The 25,331-nt window shown below is 45.5% G+C and overlaps 2 protein-coding genes across 2 annotated transcripts; one reads left to right on the top strand and one right to left on the bottom strand.

The window, feature by feature from the left end:
* Positions 1-1,450: 1,450 nt before the first annotated feature.
* LOC133165249 (protein unc-13 homolog A-like) lies at positions 1,451-21,700 on the bottom strand. The gene is made up of 43 exons (XM_061294750.1): positions 21,571-21,700; positions 20,767-21,181; positions 18,114-18,143; positions 17,901-18,000; positions 17,508-17,625; positions 17,310-17,433; positions 16,850-16,920; positions 16,730-16,784; positions 16,376-16,405; positions 15,621-15,828; positions 14,037-15,095; positions 13,703-13,805; positions 12,771-12,814; positions 12,336-12,414; positions 12,226-12,231; positions 12,071-12,145; positions 11,779-11,998; positions 11,471-11,698; positions 11,262-11,403; positions 11,022-11,191; positions 10,822-10,937; positions 10,413-10,576; positions 10,172-10,325; positions 9,836-9,904; positions 9,501-9,590; positions 9,172-9,306; positions 8,967-9,094; positions 8,789-8,874; positions 8,575-8,701; positions 8,381-8,477; positions 8,131-8,274; positions 7,979-8,056; positions 6,884-6,961; positions 6,726-6,814; positions 6,491-6,634; positions 6,291-6,414; positions 5,816-5,872; positions 5,674-5,754; positions 5,463-5,610; positions 5,294-5,350; positions 5,129-5,215; positions 4,902-5,058; positions 1,451-4,624 (listed from the first exon to the last, which is right to left on the bottom strand). The coding sequence occupies exons 2-43, from the start codon at positions 20,786-20,788 to the stop codon at positions 4,336-4,338; spliced, it is 5,583 nt and encodes a 1,860-aa protein (XP_061150734.1). The 5' UTR covers positions 20,789-21,181; positions 21,571-21,700; the 3' UTR covers positions 1,451-4,335.
* On the top strand, positions 21,639-25,248 carry LOC133165248 (BTB/POZ domain-containing protein 2). Its single transcript, XM_061294749.1, has 9 exons — positions 21,639-22,162; positions 22,239-22,358; positions 22,702-22,858; positions 23,018-23,123; positions 23,210-23,407; positions 23,485-23,677; positions 23,774-23,861; positions 23,944-24,090; positions 24,181-25,248. Exons 1-9 carry the CDS (start codon positions 21,639-21,641, stop codon positions 24,340-24,342), a joined length of 1,695 nt encoding a protein of 564 aa, XP_061150733.1. The 3' UTR covers positions 24,343-25,248.
* Positions 25,249-25,331: the final 83 nt, after the last annotated feature.

Genomic DNA, 25,331 nt, shown 5'->3' with positions numbered 1-25,331 from the left:
CAATATGTTTTCCAAGATTCCCTCGTTAAGTGCACCTGCGTGAAAAGTTTTAGCTCCTGCAGAACGTGAAAGTGGCTAAAACTTTTCACGCAGGTGCACTTAACGAGGGAATCCCACGGACACTCCATTAGGTACACCGCCATATTCAAGTGCACCTAATAACAGGCCACTTTATAAGGAAAATATCATGGTCAAAGGTCACGTGTCAAGCTCTAGTCCTCGGGCCGCGTTCCAACATGTTTTCCAAGATTCCCTCGTTAAGTGCACCTGCGTGAAAAGTTTTAGCTCCTGCAGAACGTGAAAGTGGCTAAAACTTTTCACGCAGGTGCACTTAACGAGGGTAACTTGGAAATCATATTGGGACGCGGCCCCTCGAGGACTGGAAGTCGACACCCCTGGTTTAAGTGAAAAGTGCCACACCCGCCCTCACCCCCACTTTCTGATTGGCCGGTTGATTTGTGACATCACTCGGACACTCCATTAGGTACATCGCCATTTTTAGGTGTACCTAATAACAGGCCAATTCATTAGGGAAAAATCATGGCCAAAGCTTAACTGAAAGTGAAACGTGCCACACCCGCCCTCACCCCCACTTTCTGATTGGCTGTTTGATCTGTGACGTCACACGGACACTCCTTTAGGTACGCCGCCATTTTCAGGTGTACCTAATAACAGGCCAGTTCATTAGGGAAAAATCATGGCCAATGCTTAACTGAAAGTGAAAAGTGCCACACCCGCCCTCACCCCCACTTTCTGATTGGCTGTTGGATCTATGACGTCACACGGACACTCCATTAGGTACACCGCCATTTTTAAGTGTACCTAATAACAGGCCAGTTCATTAGGGAAAAATCATGGCCAATGCTTAACTGAAAGTGAGAAGTGCCACACCCGCCCTCACCCCCACCTCCTGATTGGCTGATTGATCTGTGACGTCATACGGACACTCTATTAGGTACACCACCATGTTCAGGTGAACCTAATAAGTTTATGCATTTTTTGTACGTGTCAAGAACGTGTATTTGACTTCTTGCTCTTCATTTTGGGGGACACCAACACATATTACATAACGTAAAACATATTGTCATGTAAAGCAGTTGACCAAATGTCCGATTTTTGTTTTCATGCCCAAAAAATAAAAACAAGGAATAAAACACCAGACAAGTTTCAACAGGTTTTAATGTTTATTAAAATAATAATAATAAAAGTAAAAAAATTCAAACCAGCAATCCAACGTGAAATTGCAGTCTAGTGTTAGTGTTAGGGTTAGTTAGGGTTAGTTAGTGTTAGTGTTAGTGTTAGTGTTAGTGTTAGTGTTAGTGTTAGTGTTAGTGTTAGTGTTAGGGTTAGGGTTAGGGTTAGTTAGGGTTAGGGTTATGAACCAGTCATGAACCTCACCGCACGTCACTGGTTCAGAGGGCCAACAGAAAGAGAAACACATACCAAAGAGTCCGATTGTGACACAAATGTCCTTTTAATAGGAAGCAGATCAGTCAGGCTGCATTCTAGTTCTGGAACAATCAGTTTATGAATAGGAAATCAATTAGAAACATCCTTAGTAGAAAATAACCCTCTCATGCGAATTCTGTGTTCACACTACATTCATATTTGGAACAGATGACATATTCACAAGCCTGTCTGAAAACAAACACGTGAAGGATTTGTCATTACACGGCTTTTTTTTTTTCTCTCCAAAACAAACGAAGAAAGGGGGAAAATAAAAAAGGAGATGCGTGCTGGCACATTAAATTCCCATCATGCATTTTCGTTTTCTATGTCACGGGTGGTCATCATGTCTGCGTGCACGCATGCATGTGTGTGTCTTCTTTGTGCTTGAGCAGAGATTGCCGCAAGGTCGGCAGTATATGGCATGAAGCGGGTGCCGAAAGCCCTCCATTTCTTTTTCTGTACAGGTTACAACTTGACGCAAACTTTTGAGTTTTAAAAGCCCTGGAATAGATGACAACACGTGAAGACTACGTCACTGCACCTATGGGTGTGAGTGCTCCTCATAATTTGGACACTGAATATGATTAGAGATCAAGGTTGGAAGCTTTTACAGCAGCACCCCATTGACAAAGGCTGAAGTGCCAGGAGGGAGGATTTTTTTTTTCTAAGTGTAAGTCTTTGATTGACATTTTATTTATTTTTCTTTACAATATGTAGTTTTTCAAAAGCTAACCTAAAGTTTTACACATCCATTTTAAAAATTGGTTATATGTGTAATCCACTTTTGAGTCTAATTTGTGTAAAAAAAAATTAAGTTAGGTAAACCCTGTTACAGATGAATGTTTCTCTTGCAGATACAGCTCAGTAAGACTTATTGATCATTACTGTTAAGAGTATTGAGGAGAGACAACATGAGATAGGCCAGCAGTGTTTGGTCACAGTCAATGACATCATTAATCGGAACCACAAAAATGACAATGGCGGTGTCAGCCCATCTTTTTTTTTTTTGTTGCAGTAAACATAAATTCGATCATAAATGCTTGGCGGCAACTCGATGGCTTATCTTTCAAATTAACATTTGATAATAAGAGCTCTGGTTCATGCAAAGTGGGTCCTTCTCAAGGCAAATAGTCATTTAAGGACACAAACGTATTCCGTCTTCGACAAAAGGAGACCTCAGTAAAAGGAAATGACGGGGATAGGATTTGATATTGCGCTTGGTTTTCAGGTGGACTGATTGACGGTGCATTCGTATTGCTCACAATCTCAGAACGTCTTTTTGCGCACATACAAACTTGACCTGTACTACATGTCACTCTTGACGAACTGCACGGTGGGCATGCCAGTATGGCAGAGTAAGGGTGGGGGGTGGGGGGGGGGGGGATCTGCTAGCCCTTTTGGAAGTGCGGTGGTACCCTGACATATGAGTTGCAGTCAAGCTGTGATTATGCTCAACTTAAAACACTCATTTGAAAGCATCCTTTCCCATTGAAATGACTGGAAACAGTAATGTACTGTATAAAACCATATATATATATATATTCAAATATAAACTAAAATGTAAAGAACTAAACCACTTCCTTTACTTGCTACATTGTTTTTCCTTTGGTTTCACTGAACTTCAATATTTTCTACTTTTTTTGCCACTTTCATCAACTTTTCATGAACAGCCTAGAAATAATTGTAACGTCCTTCTGCTTTAGCAAACTACATCAGGTTATTGTTACAAAACTCACTTTGGCAAAATACCTGCACAAAAAACAAACAAACAAACAAACAAACAAACAAACAAACAAAAAGGCGAGCACAAAACAGATTTATGTATTTCAAGGCAACCACATGACCTGACAGTGGCTGGAGGTTGTGGAGTTTATTGCAGCCATTTAGTGGCGGGATGGCTGACGCTCACGCAAAAATCAAATATTTGCTCGAAGAAAATTAGACCAAGTGATGCCTTGTCTCTCTCGCAAGTGGGCTCACCCGTATGTCAAGGTACCGCTGTACAGTAAATGTGCTCCACGCTGTGTATTACATCACACAATGGAATGTCACATGAAACATGTGATACACGCATCATGCTCATACTGGGCAACTATTGGAGACAGCCATATTATTGGGGGGAGTTGCCATGGTTACAGCGGGTAAATCACAGTTTTGCTAGGAGGCTTCAACATGCAGGACGTTATCCACGGCACGGAACACACGAGAGGGGAGGAGGGCCCTAGTGGACGCTGAACTTAGGTCAGTGAGGTTCTCTTTAAAATATAACAGGGGTGTTCAAAATATGGCTTGCGGCTTTTATATGACATACTTGCATTAAAGGGGACGTTGAACTTATGACTGGATACAAATTTCTCGCCAATTAATTTTCAGTTTGTTAAGCCTTATAATGAGCGTAATCATTTGAATCAGGTTTGTTAGAGGAGGGAAACCGAAAGAGCTCAAATGATTCGACGCTTTTCAGTTTGGACACCCCTGTTACAGGAACCGTAAGAAGCAGCGTCTCAGACCAGCGTCTCAGACCTACTTGACACAAGACGGACAAGCGTGGAAGAACAACGCACATACACAGACAGACGTAGCATAGCGTAGCTTAGCGCCTCTCTCCTGAATATACAGGGAGGCAAAAGTGCAAAAGTGGTCATCCTCCAACGATTCACATGTGTCTTGTCGTTATTTCACATCTAAGTGTTGGCTGTAGAAAAAGTGACATGTTAGTATCATGAGTGTGGCTAACCTGAAGCTACAAGGGTCAAAATGTGTCCAAAGGAAACATGAATTTGTAGAAAGATATTCTGCCCTCAATGTTGCAAAAATGTAGGCGAAGGAATTTACAGCGTTTGCAGGCTTGTGTGCTTGTCTACCGCACGTGGCGGGCCTGGCCCCTCAGCTGCGGCCCTCCTCGGCCGAGCGCTGGTCCGACTTGAGCTTGACGAACTCTTTGGCCACGTCGTCGTTGTTGCGCTGAGACAGGATGCGCAGCACCGTCAGGCCCGTCTCGTCCATGTGGACGCGGCGGCCCAGCGGCAGCCAGCAGGTGACGCTGGCCTTGTCGGCGATGTCCTTCACCTGCAGCACGGCCATACCCACCGTGCGGTCCTCACGGGCGAAGCAGTAGTCCTTTACGCACACTTGCAGCTCGTAACTCTCGGGACCCACCTCGGTGCCCAGCGAGCTGAAAAAAAAACAAACGCCGCACTGATGACATACTCAAATTTGATGTGCTACAGTCTGCCAAGGTTTAGAATTGCAAATAGATGCTGCAAGATGGAGGCAAAGCACTACTTTTATAACAAAGAGCTTGACCTGACTAAATGAGGCTCTTTCTTACTTAAAAATAGTTCCTTGGCACCATGATGCCACAAGGTGGCGCCAAAACAGAATTCTTTCATTGCATAATGTTGCCAAAAAACAGAACCATCCTTATTTTTTGCCATCAAGCAGATACTCACTACTGGAAGCTCTCGTTGAATTTCGGGGACCAGCTGTTATTCTTAGATTTGGTTGCAAACTTCCTTTTCTTGTCACTAAGGTGAGGGCCGATGATGTAGACCTCCACGAAGGGCCGAAAACCTTGCGCCCTCCATTTCAGGTCGTTGGCCGCCACCACTGGAAGGAAGAAGTTCCGTGAATGGAAAGGAACGACTGGCAACATGGAGACGACTTGCAATTTATTGACCTTTGATGCTGATCTTGTGCTCGCCGTTCGGCTGAGGTAGAATGTCCACGTGCATGACCACCTCTCCAACTGCATCCACCCCCGATGCTGCAAATAGAGTCAGCGTTTCCACTTAAGACAAATGTGTGGGCAGTTCACAATGCCCACATATAATCGAGGCTGTACGTTTTTCCGGTGGCGTGTCCTCGTTGGCCGTGTAGCGGATCCCTTTGCCTCCGTGGACTGAGAGGACAGAGGCAGACAGATAGATATTTGTTAGAACGGCAACAAATTATGCACGCTGTGTTTTTCCCATCCAGTTGACTAATCGATCACATGACTTCAAATGTCCTACCCTGAGCATGCTGAGAGAGGACAAACTTCCTAATGAGTTTGTCCGTGGCCTGTGTGTACAGAGACAAGGCGTAACGCAGAGACGCAAGGTCTGGACTCTTCTCCAAGAAGGTTTTCTTCAAGCCCACGCCGCCGGCATGGAAGTATTGCTGCGTAATGAAAAGCTTTGTTTTAGCTTTGGAATTGTTAGTAAGTTGCACAGGGTGCGGTACCTTAATGGTGTCTAGTGCCAGCTCTATGACCGCACACTGTTTGGGGGTGAGAGCTTTGGCCTCCTCTCGGCCCATGTGCTCCTAGCAGAAGATGGGTGTTAGCAGCGGGCTTCTACTGTTGACTCCATCGTAGCGTTCTTACCTTGAGCTTTGACAGCTGGCCTAATTCCTTAGCAGCATTGAAGATCATCTGTGTGCCCTGGGAAGAAAAGGCAGACAATGTATTAAGGTTGTAAACAGGAAACAGCCTTCTAGAACATTCAAACTATTCTTGGCCACATAAATGATGTGCTGACTCCAATTTGAGTTGGAATGTGAACAGTGACCTCATTTACGAGGGAGGGGTGTGTACACTTCTGCAACCAATTTTTTTTCAGCTATTCTTACCTTTCTTCTCGAAAATATTCAGTGATATTGTAATAGGTCGTAATGGTGGAAAAAAAATGTTTAGCATCACAAATGGTTGCATTTGAACTGGGGTGTGTAGACTTTTGATATCTAGGTGAGGAATTGACTCGATTTGACTTGATTGACTCAATGTCATATAAAACACAGTCACGCAGCTGATTGTATTTGACTTTGGAAGTTCGGCTGTAGAGAGCCGCCGTCTCACATACCGTCTGGTCAGTAAGCGTTGGAAGCACGATGGTTTTCTCCATGGTGTTCATCACCAGTTTCCACAGCTCCTTCAGCACTCTCTTCAAAACCGTCTTCTCGCAGATTTTAGCAAACAGCGACAGGCTGAAACGTAAAAGAACTTCACGTTAGGATCGCGACGTCACGAAAATACTCTTTTGACCGAACCCGCCCGACTTACTTGCTGTCCAGAAAGTCCATGATGGGCTGCAGAACATTGTCTGCTTCCTGAACTACGCTGCCATTTGCCGGCACAGTCTGACCTTTGACCTGGGCCAAGATATCCCCCATCTGTCTAACGTTGTCCTCAATTTGAGGCTGGAAACTACAGTGGACAAAGAACGCATTGATATCAAGCAGAGCAGCAAAATATTTGCGCAACCGCTGAGAGACAACGCCATCGGCGGCACGCCAACCTGACAGCGAAAATGCGGCTGAGGTCGTCCATGACGCTGTTGAGTTTATTCTGCAGTTCTTTCAGGAAGTCACTTGCCTCTACGTTGAGCTAGAAAAAAATCAATATGATGAATTGGCGGTATCATATTAGAATTAGACGACCGTGGCCGCTACTCACATCTTTGCCTCCCATGGCTTCAAACATTTTCTCCAGCTGAACTCGGAGCTGCTGGATATTGTTGATGATGATACATGGCTGCGGGAAAAAAAAAAAAAAAGGAGGGGAAAAATCAGTCCAGACACTTTTGAGTTCCACACTTGTTTTTCATCCACCTGCTGCCAGGACTGAAAGCAGTCCATTCTTGCCCTCTTGAAAAAAGAAGTTGTCGAGGCAGGAGAAGCTGGAGTTTTCACTAATTAAATCCTCCTCTGAGGCACTGGTCTCTCTGGGAGTGCTGCCCGCTTTCCTGTGGCTTTTCCAACGATTCAGCTAATTACACAGCCTTAATTCACTTTGAAACGTCGCAAACCGGCCATGTCAATTACACTACAGAGAAGGGGGGAATTTCTGAGTGCCGTTCAACATTGCTTCAAATCGTTACTGCCATGACCCATAATAAAGCAGAATTTATGATAGCGTGCTGGTATTGGACCTCTGTAGAATTGGGCTTCTCAAAAGCTTTTACACCACCAAAGCAAAACCTCTAAATCTCACTGTCATGACCAAGTTAATTTAAACTCAGTAGGCCTAAGGGTTCATCCCAAAAATTAGAGTCAGGTTTTATTATTGCAATATGCTGTAACACATTGCTCTTAAATAAAGGAAAATGAAAAAAAAATAGGTTCTTAAATGATTCAATTAAAATGTAAAAAAGGAACGATTAAAAATGTACTGACATTTTTTTATATAGACTATAAAGGTATCTGATTTGTGATTGGATGAGTGAGTCGGGGAGGCGGGGCCAGTGGAAGAAGGCAAAGCGTTGCTCGCCCGAGTCTGCGGGATGAATGCTGACAGTTGGGAGAAGGGCTAGTTGGATGGTTTATTTGGCAACGGTATCCGTTTATTCTTACAATAAAAAGCTTATTGATCGAGCGCCGCTTGTCTCCATTTCATTATGTAAGCACACGCTACATTATATTGTCTGTCCGGGAGGGCCTTTGGTGAATTTGCTGATGGCTGATTAGAGGATTTAAGACGAATCGTCAACTAGCGTCAGCGGATGCCTTTTCGCGAGTTGGTTCGAGTCCCGGTGTCTGTCTTGACACTTACCACTTTCTCCTTCTTCACGTGATTTGGAAATTCCTTTGCTATGATGTCAGCGTAAGACAGCAGAACATTGCCAATGGTCTGGGAAAGAGAAACACAATGAGGACAGTGAAGTGGTTAAAAATAAGAAAGAAAAAGATGGAGGTGAAGGTCACCTTTGCGAATCTCTTCATGTAGTTGCCAACAATCTGAGGGTCGGGACACTCCAGTTTGCGGATGATTTCGAAGCTCTGATTGAGCTGGGAAAACACGTCCACCACAGAGCAGGAGAACAAAGCGTGTTCTGAAGTGACCTGGAACTGCACAAGAAGAAAGAGCAAGCAATCAACACGAGGAGGTCCAATCCTCAATTAGCCCAGAGCTTCAAGCCATCTTCTCGTGCTTCGTTGGCATTAAAGTGCTTACGCCGTCTTTTTTGTCCCTCTCCAGGGCACCGTGAAGAAAATCTCGGGATACTTCCTCATTTTCATCCAGCCACATAATGACAAATGGCTCAAACCACCTGCAGTGGAAATATAGCAGCATCAAAATAAATAAATAAAAAGGTGATTTGTTGCCTCATGCTACTTAAAGTAGGTCCCTGGCTAAAAAATACTCACGCTGGATATTCAGGTACATGTTTCTGGAATGTAGGCAGTTCTTTGCAGTACTCGTTGTAAAGCCACTTGACCTTGAAGTGCAAGTTCATATAATCTGCACTTTTACACAGACGATGCTTCTCATGTTCTACAGAGAGGGCAAAAGTACTTCATGAAAAAAAAAAAAAAAAAAAAGCAGACTATTCCAATGTCCCTCCCTTCAAGCGGTGCTGACCTTCCATGGCGTATTTCATGTCTTGAGCAAACATATTCCACATGACCTCAGCACTGATCTTGCCCACATTGAGTTCCTGTGGAAACCTAGAAGAGCAAACAAGCTCCTTAGACAAAATCCCTCAATTCACGAAGAAGTTACTTTTGCAGAAGATATTCCATTCCAACACACGACTCACTGATTAAGGCAAGGTGTGTACGAGTTTTTATCCTCCTCTATAATGGACACAATCAACGTGATGAGTTTGGACCAGAAGTCCAAGTTCTTGACACTTGGACCTTGCTCATCTGGAGGAACCGCCTTTGACTGGGGGACAGGAAGAGCCACACCTTCACGTTAATAAACATTTCCATTCCTCACAAACATTGTTCATCTTATCTTACAGGATCCGTCTGATATTCCCTGTTGTAGAGGTCGTGACAATTGTTGAAGATGTACTCGTAGGTGGAATTGAGACAGGCTTTCACGCAATCTTTCACAACCTGGCTCGCTCTGGGAGGACTTTGTAGTTCCTGGACCTAAAAAGAAGAGCTTCGTGAAAATGTATTCCTAAACCAGAATATATTTAGCAACCTGTTTGTTTCTCTCACTGATAGTTCATATTTGGCGAGGCTAATGTAGGCTAATTCCCAAGATGGCCCTCGGGCTTCTTGACAGAAGGGCCCGGAAATTTGCATGCATGAAAACGGAACATTCTCCTACATATTGTTACCTTCATCCTGAAGAATGTGATGCTGGTAAGCAGGTCCACAGTAGACTTGAGGTCCTGGAGTCTTTCAGGACTGCTGGCAGGAAAATTATTCTGAAAGTAAACACGCAAGAAGGTTGGACGTAGCATATTCTGGATTTGTAGCGTCAAGAAAACATTTCGAAACACTGCTCAAGTGCGATCTCATTACGCTCAAATGTCACAATTCGTGTCACTAGTTCAGGTGAATAAGCGAAATTCTTATCATGACACAAATTGATGACTCCTTAAAAAGTTTTGATGATAAATATGAGATAAAAGACTCAAGAGTCATAAAAAAAGAAGCCAGAATTCAGTACCCGGTACATGGAGAGGTCAATCCTTAGGGAGTTGTGCAGCTGATCCAGTAACTTGACAAATCTCTCCTTCTAAAAATACAAATGACAAATGAAAGACACCACAGCTGACAGATCCATTGGTACCGTCACCGCATGAATGTTTCTAGAAGAGGGCTGGGCTCCATTTTATTTGGCTTTAAACTCGCCCGGAGGGAGTTTTTATGCTCACTAACCGGATCATCCCGAGAACTGGGAATTCCGGTCGGAAAGAATCGAGCAGATTTTTTTTCGTTTTTTTTGAAAGAGACATCGTTTATAAAAAATAAAAAAAATAAAAAGAACGTGTCAGGGACTTACGCCAAAGTTGGATGCGGCAAATCGATCAGAGGCAGAAACATTGTTGGAGGCCTGGGTGGTGTGAGCGTAGTAAGCGTTGATGTTAGCGAGCAAGGTGCTCATCACAGCGGGCACTCCAGGACACATGTATTTAGATGACAAGCATGCAAAATGGCTGTTGATAGGAAAGGGGAAAACATTATAAGTCATGCAAAACATTTTTTTTTTAACTCCATCAACATAGATGACTAGCAGCACTGACGTCATAGCCTGGTAGATGGACTCCACGCCGTAACGCATGGCAAACTCATCCACGATTTCCTGAGCGGTCTCCTCAAAATACACCTTCCACGCATCGTCCCCTTTGGCATCGGGAATCTTTACCACGCCGCCGTTCTGTTCCTCGGTGGTGTACTGGAAGAGATGCTGAAGAAGAAAAAAAGATAAAATAAATAGCTTGTTATTATATAGACATTCCTGGATGGATGGATGGACGGACGGACGGACGGACGGATGGATGGATGGATGGATGGATGGATGGATGGATGGATGGATGGATGGATGGATGGATGGATGTATGGATGGATGGATGGATGGATGGATGGATGGATGGATGGATGGATGGATGGATGGATGGATGGATGGATGGAATTGTAACATTTCTCCCTGACCTCGTGAAGACAGGTGTACTGGACATGATATGGAGCCACGGTCTCCTCTCCTTTAATCTCCACGCTGATGTGCATGCGGATGGCTCCCGACACAGCAGATTTATCCGTTCTCTTGTCTGTCAGATGCAAAAGTAAGATAAAGAGCACGTGCGTCATGAGTTGGCTCTTCCATCTCCAACTGGAAAAAAAAATGAACTCACCTAGATTATACCAAACATCCATCTCCCCGCTTAGCGTGCGGACTTCGATGATGGTTTGCCCGAGGAAGTCATCGCTCTCACGTTTGAACCTCTGTTTGACGCGAGACTTGATGTCGTCATCCTCGTCCCACACTCGAACCTTGATGCGGTCCGAAGAGTTGTGGCACTCGCTGGAGGAACCGCGGATATTGTTAGCAAACAAACACAAAAGACATTTCAAAGGGTCTTAATGTTACTCACAAGTGGAAGTTCTCTTCCCAGACTGGGTTGAGGTTGCCATAGATCGTCTTGGTTCTTTTTTTGGTCTTTCCCACCTGGACGGTCACATATGGATCACTGGAACCAGTTTTGTCTTTCGCCTGGAGTCCCTGTGCACAAGCCACTGCGGGGACACAAGCAGGTGAGATGTATCCAAGCGAAAATGAAGACGAATGTGCGATGAGTCTCACCGGTGATGCTGATCTTTGCTGACCATTTGGACGTGCCGTCAAGCACGCTCTGCTTGATCTGTTTCATCTGGGTACCATGCGTTGATTTGTCGAGGCCAAAGACTTCCTGGATTTGCTCAAAAATCTCCGGTTTGTTCCTCTCTCTGATCTTCATGCGGTCCTTTAGGACCATGATGATGTTCTGCGTTCGGTCTTCCGCTCCGTGCTTGGAACTTTTCTCAGCGGCCCCTTTACAGACGGGTGGATGAAGAAAATGGGAGGAAGGGCAAATGCGGCCGGTCCGTTTTTACGCACGAGCGACAGCTTACTCTGCAGACAGTCGGCGTTCAGCAGATCTTGGCACTTGTCGTGACATTTGACGCCACACTCGGAGCAGCGCATGCCTTGCCTGGCGATGCCCCACAGCAAGCCTTCACATTCGTAGCAGTAGGTCGGGGTGGTGGCTGTCCACACTTCGAAATTGTGCGGCGTAGTGGAGGAGATGGGGTAGATGAGAGCTTGCAGGGTTTTCTTATAAACGTGACTTTTCTGCAAAACACACCAGGAGGAATTTAAAGAAAGGCACCCATGGCTAAGAAGCAGCAGACAAAGGTAACCCACCAACTCTTCATTGCCGAGAGTTGTTGAGGCCATTGCCGAGGTGATTCCAGCCTTTCGCGAGTTCTGCACGAGCGACTGAGAAAATATTAACAAAATTGGGTTAATTCAGGAGGGTGTAGAATTTAAAAATCTACATCGGATAGAAGAGTACTTACCATTGCCTGATGCAATGAAGCAGTGGTAGAAAAAAAAAACACATTGAGAAAAAAGTTAGTGTTAAAAAAAAAAAAAATTTTTTTTTGAAATGTGTGTGTGTGTGTCTTACCAGATCCCTGACAAGAGGAATGGCTTTTCTCTTCCGAAGGTCTGGCATGCTGTCAATACTATAGAGTGCACCTCCCATTCTGCATACAAAAGGGAAGACCCATCATCACATTTTCCACGAGCCATGCAACGCAAGGGTGGAAACAACCCCGAAGGTCCTTGCAAAAAAAATTAATAATAATAAATCTAATCTCCCCCCCAGATTTAATGGATTCTTGCTCCACTCTTCCAATTCGTTCAATTCAGCCAAGTATTCATTCCCCCCCCCCCCCTGATTAATAATAGAGTAAATTGTATCATAAATATTCATCAAAACTGTCGATTCATATATGTTGTGTGCAATTATTCAAGTGAGTTGAACAGTCTTTAACACCAAGACACAAACTGTCTTCGTTTTCATATCTGGATTATTTTGCACTGGAAAACATACACTCACCCTCCTTTACCAAACCATAGCGAGCTGGACGTTTCTCCTCGCGCCTGAAAGAAAAATTAAGAATTTTATTATTTCCTTTTTATTTTAATTTTATTTATTATTATTTTGAATTTATTTAATTTTATTTTTTTTATATTTATTCGGGGAAAAGACAATTCAGTGTCTCATTAGCTAATCCGAGTGACATATCATCAATGGACTGTTATCTACATACAATTTTAAAAAAATCCAAATATTGCTTTTCTATCTGTGGAAAAAAAGGTGATTTGATAACAGAAAATATGTTGACCTTATTAAGAACTTATTAGCTCTAGCCAGTATTGACTTTGCGTCACCATCAGCTTGAACCTACCTCTCAGCATGCTCCAATCATGGCCAAGAAAAGTGCATGCGAGTGTCGCTATGGCAATGACATGAAACTGCAACAAAAACAAAGTGGGCCGGGCACGCACGCACAAAAAAAGGAAAGACAGGAAAGAAAGAAAGAACCAGAGGCCAAGTGTAGGAAAACACAGTGACACACATACAGCAACATAAAACACGGAAGCAAGTGATTAATAAACTCAATTTAAAAACAATGAATAGCAACAAAATATGTGAATAATGCAAGTGCAAACCAAATATTTAGCAGCAGCAACATTCTGGTGATACATTGTGACATAAAATTTTGTATTTTAAGAAAGCGTCAATATTTGATGTCGAAAAGCATGAAACACATTCCACATGCTTTGTGGCCTCCAACGCTTTCGAAACAGAACCTCACAACCTCATGTACTGTGTGGGTTTTTTTTTTTTCCTTTTTTTTTTTTGCATATAAATAAATAATGCACTTCACATACATATTTCAAAGACTCTCTCGACAGCTTTAAAATCTCTGGAACTTATATATTTTTAATTGAATAGATGGAGATAAATGGGAGCTGGGCACTTACCTCCCGAAGCTGGTCCAAGACTTTGTTGTAGAGTCTTAGCCAGTTCTCTTTGGCTCGGATTGCGGGATCCACTGGCTCTTTGGGCTCCTCGATCACTGGAAGACTGACAAAGATGTTTTGGATGTGATATGTTGAAATTGTTTTGATTGTTTGTGCTGGTGACAAAGATAGGGAGCTAGACGTGTCTGGAAAAATCACGATATATTTCCTTTTTTTTCAATCGGTAATATGTTTCTGCAAACGTGCTGCCATTTTGCAAAACGGCAAAGCCTGAGATGAAAGAAAAACTAAACTGATAAAGGAAGTATATTGTGATGCTTGGTGTCTGTCCTACCTCTCAGGTGGCATCTCTTTTTCCTCAGGGGTTGGCGACTTGTTTGTTTCAAGGTACTCCTGCTCCGTGCTGAGATTCTCCTCTGGGGGCGTAGGAGACACCTTGGCTTCCTCCTCTACGTTTTCCTCCTCCAACCAAAGCTCTTCTTTCATTTGCGGAGCCTCGTCCACAGGGGCGACTGGCTGCGCAGTGGCGGAACCATTGAGGAGAGGCGCGGGCTGAGTGGAATTTGCAACGTGCTGGGAAGCGGGGCCCGCCGCAGCCGAGGGGAGCTGAGTTGCAGCTAAGGTGGCCGGGTGGGAAGGCGGAAGATTGTTTGCTGCTACTGCAGATTGATGTTGTTCCGATGCGGCGGGGGGTGGCGGGGGATGAGCTTGGGCGGTGGGGACAGAAGACAGGAAAGTGGAGGCTAAGCCCGTGACTGCGGCTGTTAAAGGCTTGGCCATTGAGAAGAAGGAAGCGGCAGACGGAGCGGTTTGTGCCTGCGTTTGGGGCGGGCTCTGTTTGGTCGGTTGAGGACCAAGAGCGGGCTGTGCCGTCGGGGCAACGCCAGCGGGCGGGGCCTGGCCGGACGCCTGATTCGCCGGTTGCGGCTGTTTGTCATGTACCGAGGTTTGTTTTTCCAGGGGAGGTCTCGAGCTTGGCGCATCGAGAGCTGGCGGGGCGGTGGACGTGGGGGTGGGCGTGAACGGAGGTTCCAAATCCTCACTGAGGTTCCCATCCAAATTGTACACGTCGTCATCGTCATATGTCAAGTCCTCATCTTCATAAAGGCCTTCCTCTTCCACCTCATACAAGCCACCATCTTCTTCCTCGTACAAAGCCGTCTCTTCGCCGCCATCTTTGCTGTAGCCTCCTTCGTCACTGTATGTCGCCTGGGTCTCGTCAGGGTCCCATTCCGGGGAACCTTTACTGTAGCTCACCGAGGAGTGGCACGAATGGTAGGAGTCGTTCTCGTCGTAAGGATCCCGCTCGGCGTATTCGGCGCCGTAGTCCTCTTCGCTCAGCTGACTGCTGCACCGACTCAACTCTGCGGACGATGCATAGCTTCCAGTGGGACTGAAAGCAAAAAAGAAGAGAGGAGAGGAGACTGTCAGGAAATAGACCGTGACAGAAGGCTGCGAGAGAAATGACAAAACAAAAAGTACAGGAAATGCGTTTGCACCACAATGAATGGGGCTCATGAAAACGGAATGTGAGGAGTGAACGCCGATGCCAAGTCGCGGAGGAGCAACAAAGAAAATGCGCCAGGGTTGCCCTGTCCAAGACACTCACACAAGCAGCTAATCTTTTGTGCCGTATTGACCACTAGATTGCATTTTGAATAATTCATAAAGAGAGAGGCGGAGGGAGGCCTTGCACACTTTCACTCTCAGTCTTTGCAGATGTCAAGAAGATGTGAGAAATGGAACAGCGGCGTAAACAACAAATCACATTTGGTCTGCCCCGGCCCATTGAGGTTCTCACGATGGGCACAGAAATTCATTGAGTAATTCCAATTGAAGAACTCAAATTGACTCAATGACTTCATTTGATGAAGGGCTTCCAAAAATAAACCTTTGTAATGAGCAGGTTCCAACCCACCTGACGGTGCGCTGATGATTGTAGTCAAGGTCGTGACTGTTGGCGGAGTACGAGACGCCTTTGGAGTTTCGGTTCTGGTGGTTGATTGGATACTGGTGGACGGACGCGTTGGGCTGGGATGTGCTGTAGAATGGCGGCGGGATGCTGTTACTGGTTTCGCTGCGGTAGTCGCTGTCTCGGTCGTCCACGGCGCTGTCGGGGTCATCGTCTGGGGTCATCAAGTACGGAGGACACAAATGGAATGAAAATGAAAACTTTGGTAATGTCGTCATTAGCTTCGCAACTAATCTGTTCCTACTCGCATCAGGGAAGTGATGAGGGACCTTAATATTGGGAACAGCATCTATTCATCATTGCCAATGAGTCTCTTGAAAAAGGGACCAGGTGAACTTCTTTCACCATCTGGGCACGTAAAATCTATTTTAAGACCAGAGGTGCTTTTTAGCTTTTTTTTGTTTTTTTTTTCCTGGCTCACTTTTCTGTTCCCATTCATGTGGCGCTCTCTCCGAATCTTTTAAGATGTGTATCTTCTTCCTAGGATTGAATAAATGAAGAAGATGTGTTCCAGCAGACATACAAAATATGGAACAATAGCAAAATGCAAGAATGAAAAAGCCACGATTCAGCATATTTGAAGGAAGATGTTTGGGCAGCCTTTTTTTTTTTCTCTACTGTTGTGATTTTGTTTCATTTTTGCTCACTGTCCCTATTGTAAAACAAAAACAAAAAAAACTGAAATGTGTGTGTACACTCACTCTGTTGATCGCCCCATAAACTCCAATTACCTGAAATGAAAGAAAATATTGTGACACGCTGCGTTTATAAATGACAATCTTATCCAAACGTAAGCCCGCATCCTAACATTCTCTGGCAAAGAATAAATGTCGACACTGGAGACTGCCGGCTCAGCAGATTGAGTCGACGGGACACAATGTTGGAAGTAGAGCAGCATCCTGCTGGAGCTTGACACCTGATCCCCCGCTATTGATCTCTGACGGTGTGGCCACGCTAACTGTTTGCACTCCACCGCACGACAACCCGCATGATGTTCACCAAAGCAATCCAATCACATGACCACGGCGAAAACGTAAAACAATGAATGAACTCACAGCACTGGGTGCTCGGAGCCCGGAGTGGGCGTTCCTGTTCTTCTTGGTATGAGTACTGAAGAAAATGAAAGTTGCCATTAATCATGTTGCCGTGCTCTGGTGTGAAGAATCTGCGCTTACATCTTGTTCCCTCATCGCATTAAGTTGTTCCAGTTTTTTGGCCCAGTACCTGGCCTCATCCTCCGGGATGTCTGAAAGGCAAAATCAAACTCAGGTGAGGCAAAATCTGAAGAAGCTAAAAATAGCATCTCTGATCTGCGTTATATTATTGGCGAGCTAAAACAAGGACGAAAGAAGCGATTCGATTTCACTCGAAGCCTTAGAACCTATAAATAGGGCGGCTGGCTCGGCAAACGAAGGAGTCGGATGTTCAATATCGCCCGGGGGAAGGGGAAACAGTGGGGAAAATAACACCTAATCAATGGTAAAAGGAGCACGGTGTGATTGATGGGAGGGAACCAACACACATCTCGCGTGCAAAAATCAAAAGTAGGTCATGTTGAGACATTTTTGTTGTCTTATTTCCCCACCCAGTGGAGGTTACTAAAAAAAAACAAAAGGGCAGAGGTGATGCACTAACCAAGGGGCAGCTCAAAGCGTGTGTCCAGCAACATCAGGTGAAGCGTGGGATCTTTGGTGCCGCAGATCTCGTTATCAGTCATGATGACCTGAGAGTCCAACGTCAGCCACTCACCCGGGCCTTCCTGTGTGTGCAATGGAGAAGATGAGCATCAAAAAATGGGCCCTTTTTTTTTTTTTTTTGACTGGTGTGGCCAACCTCATTTGACTGTCTGATATTGTGAAGTGGAATCCACACTGTGCCAACCATAGTATCCCAGATTAAGCCTTTGTTCCACACCTCGACAGTTAGACCCAAGTCTAAGCGGTTGATTTCACTGAAAAGAGAGCAAAACACAGAGTTAATTTGAAAACACACCTTTACTGGAACAAAAATAGAACTGCAGCTAATCGTGGTAGAAGGTGTTCAAGAAGAGGGGTGATGAATGAAGGCGATGCTATCACACGCTTGGAGGAAGATAGGTGGAACTTTAATTAAGACCTAAGGCTGGGAGAGTTACTTTAAGTCGCTTTGAAGGACAGTCGAGTGTCTCTCTGCTACCCAACCATTACATAAAAAAAAAACAACAATGCTGGAATCGAAAGCACTCACAACATGAAGTCCTGCTCCCAGCTGGGCAGGTTGCCCCGGACGGCGATGGTTGTGCTCTTCACATTTTGTACTTTAAGAGTGACATAGGTGTTGAACTTCTCTGAGAGGAAAAAAAAAAAAAATCGTTGAATTGTTGTAATTTTATGACATCCATTGTCCTGCCATATTGTACGGCGGCAAAGCTCTCCGCATGCCGTCCACCTGATGACTTACCTTGGGGTCCATCCAGCTTGGCTTTCTTCACTGTGGAACCACACAGAGGGACAGATTTACAAACAAGAACACCATCTGCTTTCATTTGCAACAAAACAGAACATCTTTTCATTTTATAGTGACAGTCCTCACTGCAGCAGCGTTTGACCAAGAGTAGGCATACATTTTTAATGGTGTTTTCCGCCGCACTCTTGTTCAATACAATCTCTACGTCACTCTCACGCAAACCAGTATCACCTTCTTCCCCAAAGTGGTCTGTCACATCATGACCCGTCACCATAGTAACCAGCAAATAAATTGAGTCAGCAAGGCCCTTTATGTGCAATTCTTGTTACGTTTGTTTTTGAGTTTCTGTGAAAGTTCATGCAGTAGCACTTTAAATTTAACGCAATTTTTTTTTTTTTTTTTTACTGATTTGGTCATAAGAAAAACGACTTGGGCAATTATTAATTGTTTTCTCAAAAATGGGTTGCGTTTGACTTTGAAAGTTTTACTGCATTGGGTATCAAAAGAGACGCATCAACGCATGGAGAGGAGGATCAATATGAAGCCAAATTGGATTTTGGTCCGTGAAAGGCTGAAGCTTAATTATGGCTGGCGATCATAAATCTCGATGACAGGTTGGGTTGTCACAAGGAGTGTCCGCAAGACTCGGTAGCAATTTTTTGGGGCACACATAGGCAACTGATCATTTTACTGGAAGCAGGTGATGGATAGCTAGCCTAGATTCATAAAATTGGCGTTGTCATCGAACCTTCAGGCTTCTACTACAGAGCAACCGTCATCAAAGGCACTGGAAATGGTGCCAAGTGTGTGTTAACTCCCAATTGGAACAAATTTAAATGCGACTGGTTATTCCAAACACAGCCACATCCCAGTTATGAGGGTGTGCACAATTATGCAAACACATCATTTCTCTTGAATTTTTAGTTTTTTTTATCAGTTGAGTTGTATATGTTATGGCCGATGCTTTTGAAATGATATTGCTGTTATTTACTAATTACTATTATTATTTAAAGAACATTATTGGCATTTGTGTAGTCTTTGCGTATACGATCCACTGCATTTCACCATCTGATTTGCATGTAAAGCCATTTTATATGCTGGGCTTTCATTCTTTAAATACCTGACACAGCAAACATTTGACATGTGAGAATTGAGCGGCGATGCCATGCATGTCAACAGACTCAACAGCAAGCGCACTATGAACTCTTGAGGAATGTAAACGAGGGAGTCGCTGATTTGGGATCAGCCAGAAATGACAACGCAATCGTGTCAAAATATGTTCAAGTGGGGCACAGCATTTGATGTATTGGCACTTTCTCAAATGGAATTGAGCGTGCGCGAGTATAGGAATACATTTTGGGAGGTAAAAAGAACGAGTCAAATCCATCTGCGTGGCGGATTGACACTGAAGAAACGTGGCCTCTTGAAGAAGCGCAAGTACTGTGGAGGCCAGAAATAGCTCCAGTAGTCAGGTGTATGAATGATGTAAAAGGAACAAGAGCGAGGCACTCTGCCAAGTCTCGTAGTCTACGGCCCTGACAGCAGCCGCAGCCGGCCTTTATGAATGGGGAACTCGGAGGGCTTTAACGACACCCCGCCACTGACTCAGTGCAGGGACAGTCAGTGGGCGGGCCTGGTAGGATGAGATGAGGTGGGCTGGCATCAACACTGACGCAGAAGAGGTGACTTTCAAGCACCTTAACCTATCCTTGCCTCCCTACTTGCCCACCATTACATATATGACAAGGGCCACGAGCTCTGACACACGACGGCGATTACTCACATTTAGAGCGGGGAGACCTGTAGGTGGTCCGACAGTGAATACGAAACTTGATTTTTGCCTTAACTACTCTGTTGAATGTTCTTTGACCAAATTTAGTTAAAAGTAGTTTTATTTCAAGCATGCATTGAGCACATTTTCAATCAAAGAATGATAACCTGGGAATAAACGAAATGGATTATTTTCCCAGTGCCCCCCCCCCCATGAAAAGGGCGGCGGGGGGCGGGGTCATCTGACTTCAGCAATCCACGTACTTCCCTTTCAATGTGCAATTGTAGTAGTCTTACTCATCACAGAGGTACCAGCATCAGCATCAGGTGTTTTTTTTCGGGAAGTAAGGTGGGAGGAGATGACGCATCGCTTGAGGGGGGGGGGAAATGGTGAGAAATGACGCGCACCTCTCTCCACCAAGCGAGTATTCCCTCACGACTACAGCCAAGCGGGGGGAAGAAGGGAGGCGGCAGCGCAACAACGCGGCAACGGCAGGGGCTTTTCCACATCTTGCTCATCTGTCTGCCCACGCGCGTGGATGAGTGGAGGACACGCACACACGCACGCACTCGCACACTGAAGAAAACCATTAACAGTAACGTTATTACCTCAAGCAGGAAAAGACAGTTCAATGCAAAGCTGTCTATAGCTTTAGGTACATTGATGGGCACGATCTGTTTAGTCTCTCACGTCCCCCCCCCCCCCCCCCCACACACACACACACCAATGCGCTCCCGTGAGTAAGGAAAACGTGCGAGTTAAGTGAACGTGTTGTTGCAAGACTAAGAGTTTACAATCAGCGGGGCAGCCGTCTGACAGCTTGGTGCAGTACTAAATAAAAACGAGCAAATGATAAGATGTTCATTTCAATCTTACCTCCCACGCATAGTAGGGACATTTCTGTCGCGTGGCGTGAGGGTTCCCGGCTGTCCTCCGCTGAGCCGCCGCTTCCTGTCTTAATCGTGATTGGCAATCTCGCTCCCTCCGTCGGATGAGTCAAGGCCAATTTTGTGCAAGAAAAAGGAGGTGTTCTCTCAAAATGGCTCGTCGCTCGCTACGCGCGGCTGTCGTCTTCTGCGCGGCTCAGGGCTACTACCCTGTGTCCACTTTGGTTGCTCCCCTGCATTGCTCCTCCCGCCCGCACAGCCATCTTGTTTCAGCAGGACAGCTCCCCTCACCGCTGTGACGTCACTGAGATGAGGAGTAGGAAGAGAGGAGGTGATGGGAGGACGCCATCAGCACGATGGACAACGTGACGGGACTGCAATCGCGCTTCCACAAAGGGACTCCACTGTGGGGTACATTTAGTCAAAAGTCAAGAAACAGTGACGGGCCTTTATTTAGGGCTTGCCTCTTAATATCATCGCAAAAAAAGTAGCCAGCAGAAGAAGTTTTAATTAATTCATATGTACGTTTGACTCAAACATAAAGGGTTCATGTACGGGTGTCTGAAAATAAAAAAAAAGTATTTATGAATATAATAAAAGGGATTAAAAAACACACATGAGGCTTGTGAATAGGTTTGATCAAAACCCCATTGTCAAACGTGATCGGCGCCAATCCCCAACCTACGCGCTAGAGGGCGCTGAAGGCAGAAATGTACTTGACGTGCCCGGTCTGCCAGAAACGTAGAAGAGAAAGAAGACCAACGGTAGAGGGTGCTGTCGGCGCTGTACTCACTTTTTGACGTCGATAGCACAAGAATCTTGGCCGAAGAAGCGTGTTGTTTACGCCTATGCTTCATCAAGATGGCTGCTGGTGATAACAGTGGCAGACCTCCGTGTCTCAACTTCGCCAGCCCGGGTCCCCTGGGAAACAGCCAACCCAGCAACAACGTTTTTTCAATGCCGGCATCCAACGGCGGAGCGTTAGGTTCAGCCGGCGGGCCGCAGGGAGCTACTCGACGGTCTAACCCGCAGCTGGGGCCTGGCGGTTTAGATGGCAACGGCGTTCTGACCTCTGGAGCTCCTCCAACACCTCAGGGTGCTCTTCAGCAGCCGACCGCGGCGAGTGCGGCAGCCACCGGAGGCATGGCCACCCCGGCGTCCAACATGATAACCGTCCCGGCGTCGAACGCCACCCCAGCGGCGGCGCCCACCGCCGCTCCGGCTGCCGCGTCTGTGTTGGTGTACCGAGAGCCGGTGTACAACTGGCAGGCGACAAAGAGCACCGTGAAGGAGAGGCTCGCGTTTCTGTTCAACAACGAAGTGCTCAGTGACGTTCACTTCTTGGTGGGCAAAGGAATGGGGGTCCAGAGGATACCTGCACACAGGTAAGAGGATTTGACTGCACAAAGCTTCGGTGGTGCTACTTTAATCTGATTGGCTGCTTGTGCCTCGCACTGATAGGTTTGTTTTGGCCGTTGGAAGCGCCGTGTTTGACGCGATGTTCAACGGCGGAATGGCGACGACATCAACGGAAATCGAGCTGCCTGACGTGGAACCAGCCGCCTTTCTGGCGCTGTTGAAGTAAGCACGAACAGAAGTGTGCATGTTCTTATTTGCATTTGCCACCGGGGCTGCAGCAGTTGGAATAGTATTACGTACTCCTGGGACTGCTCACTGCGTTGTTCCTTTGTACCGCAGCCATCCTATCCTGTCAGATCCGTAATCTGTCAAGGTGTGTTCATTTGGGGGCTTTGTTGTTAAGGTCTTTTTGCGTACTTTGTGAAATGTAATGTAATCTAATGGTGCACAATCGTGCCATGTACATTATAATCTAGAGCAATCGTGAATGATGGAACAGCATTCATTCTGAAGGCCAATTAGAGAGAAGGGCAATAAAGAAATGATCCACTTTGACCCTGTGCAGGTTTCTGTACTCTGATGAAGTTCAGATTGGGCCAGAGACCGTGATGACAACTCTATATACCGCTAAAAAATACGCCGTCCCAGCTCTGGAGGCACATTGTGTGGAGTTCCTCAAGAAGAACCTGAGAGCTGACAATGCTTTCATGCTGCTCACACAGGTCAGACAAACTTTGTATGGAAGACATTTTCAAGAATCTTTTTTTTTTTCTTCCGTTCTGATGGCCGACTCCAAAGTGCATCACAGTACCCGATCCGAGACGTGACCAAGGCATGGATTACTGTGCGTATGTCCTCGTGAGCGTATATTCTTGTTTCAGGCACGTCTGTTTGATGAGCCTCAGCTTGCCAGCCTCTGCCTAGAAAACATTGATAAGAACACAGGAGATGCGCTCGCCGCCGAAGGCTTTACAGACGTTGACCTTGGTATCGTTTTCCTACTCGCCCTCAATTTTAACATCCGTTGCTTGCGTCTGATGATTATTTACCTCGCTCTATCCATCCCCTTTTAGATACGCTGGTTGCCGTGCTGGAGAGAGACACCTTAGGCGTGCGGGAGGTGCGTTTGTTTGGCGCCGCGGTGCGTTGGGCCGAGGCGGAGGCCCACCGGCAGCAGTTGCAGCCCACCCCAGAGAACAAGCGCAAAGTGCTGGGCAAGGCCCTCACACTCATCCGCTTCCCTCTCATGACCATTGAAGAGTTTGCAGCAGGTGAACCGAAACGACGCATAACTTCCCTTAATTATTACCGTCGCCATTGACGCGTGTGCATTTTGTTTTTCCCTCAGGCCCGGCCCAGTCCAGCATACTGACTGATAGAGAGGTGGTGAGTCTCTTCCTCCACTTCACAGTGAACCCTAAACCGCGTGTAGACTTCATCGATCGGCCTCGCTGCTGCCTCCGCGGGAAGGAGTGCAGCATCACACGGTTTGGACCGGTGGCGAGTCGCTGGGGCTACAGTGGGACAAGCGACCGCATACGGTAAACCGCCAGGCTGCTGAATGAAGAGAAATTCAACTACTTTTGTCTAAATGGTGGTACCTTGGCACTCTTAAACTAATCACATGATGTTTTTAGGTTCTCGGTAAACCGAAGAATATTTGTGGTTGGCTTCGGCCTGTACGGCTCCATACACGGACCGACGGATTACCAAGTCAGCATTCAGGTATGATCCCGAGGCTTTGTCATTGTTGCCCGTGTTGTTTTTGGATTCCAGTAACGTCTGTGTTTCTCTTCTCCTCGTGTAGATTATTCACACGGACAGTAACACAATGCTGGGCCAGAATGAAACAGGCTTCAGCTGCGACGGCTCAGCCAACACTTTCCGAGTCATGTTTAAAGAACCGGTGGAGATACTGCCCAACGTTAACTACACTGCCTGTGCTACACTCAAGGTCTATATTCATGTTTTTATTGAAGTTGATGAGGAAAAAATACTTTGCATCAACTCCATGTGGTTACTCACTCCTCCGTCTTTCCTACAGGGTCCAGACTCTCATTACGGGACTAAAGGAATGCGAAAGATAACACACGAGTCTTCGACAACGGGCACCAAGACCTGCTTCACCTTCTGCTATGCGGCGGGTAACAATAATGGCACGTCAGTAGAGGACGGACAGATTCCCGAAGTAATCTTCTACACATAGTCAACTCTCACGCGAGTCCGTCAAACGTGACAGCTCGGAAGCGGTGGCCGAGTGTCGGGTGGCTGGGTGGGGGTTCTACATCTCGGGGCTCATCTGTCTTAATACTGTCCCATCCCACGACTGTTGGCCGCATTGAGAGACACATAGCCATGAGGTCACAATATTGTGTGTAGTAAAATGTCTCTTTTTGAAAAATACACAGTCCCGTGACTCCACAGCGGAAAAAAAAAAGGATCTGCTTGCTGAATTTATTAGCAGCTTTTCTATCTCAGCTGCACGTTGCCAACCAAGCTTGACACTGAATGTTATTCAAATTATTCAGACCAGCATTTCGTGGCTACAAATCAGTTTTCATCCATCTGCGGATTTTAAAGGCTTTACTCAATCCAAACTTGATGAGCAATTTATGAGTTAACAGTTTGATTTTGTATCTATGCTTAGTATTTGCCTATATCCAAAAGACCTTGCACTTTCTTGGCCTTTGCAGAATTGGTCGTTTGACTGATGTACATTAACGCTTCAAATTTCTTTTCTTTTCTTTTAACTTTGTTGTAAATATGTGGGCCCGGGTTGTTGACATTAAATTGTTGCAAAAACTCCGAGACCCACAAACTTGCCCTCTGTAATGTTAATTAAAGATATTGATTCGTTACTGATTGATAAGAGAAGTAAACGCATGTTACATCGTTGTCGGCTTCAGAAAACACGTTGAGAAACAACAATAGATGTCAATAACGCAAACCGCTCTTGTGTTGAATCAAAAATAAGAAACTAGTTCCAATGTTTTTCTGTATTTAATTTATATTACTGTAATATAGATTGAATCCCCCCCCCCCCTTGACATTTTGAACGTTATCTCTGTATGTTTCTTCAGAAAACTTGAATAAAGAGAGGTAATAAAAATTAGTCATGAATGAGGGAATTTGAATAAGGACACTGGTGTGCTTTTTGTTTTGTTGTTTCACACTTAAAAAAAAAATAAGCCGCTA

Source organism: Syngnathus typhle, linkage group LG13 (genome assembly GCF_033458585.1).
Source record: "Syngnathus typhle isolate RoL2023-S1 ecotype Sweden linkage group LG13, RoL_Styp_1.0, whole genome shotgun sequence".
NCBI classification, from domain to species: Eukaryota; Metazoa; Chordata; class Actinopteri; order Syngnathiformes; family Syngnathidae; genus Syngnathus; species Syngnathus typhle.
This window is presented reverse-complemented; position numbering and strand designations above follow the sequence as displayed.

Excerpts from the sequence above, each read along its gene's own strand:
- LOC133165249 (XM_061294750.1), bottom strand. The coding sequence starts at position 20,788 with ATGTCCCTACTATGCGTGGGAG. Across the intron at positions 10,938-11,021 it reads GGATGTTTGGTATAATCTAG|ACAAGAGAACGGATAAATCT; the intron begins GTGAGTTCATTT and ends TGCATCTGACAG. Across the intron at positions 6,635-6,725 it reads AGCCGCATTTTCGCTGTCAG|TTTCCAGCCTCAAATTGAGG; the intron begins GTTGGCGTGCCG and ends TGTCCACTGTAG.
- LOC133165248 (XM_061294749.1), top strand. The coding sequence starts at position 21,639 with ATGGCTGCTGGTGATAACAGTGGCAGACCTCCGTGTCTCAACTTCGCC. Across the intron at positions 22,359-22,701 it reads GCCTTTCTGGCGCTGTTGAA|GTTTCTGTACTCTGATGAAG; the intron begins GTAAGCACGAAC and ends GACCCTGTGCAG. Across the intron at positions 23,124-23,209 it reads CTTTACAGACGTTGACCTTG|ATACGCTGGTTGCCGTGCTG; the intron begins GTATCGTTTTCC and ends ATCCCCTTTTAG.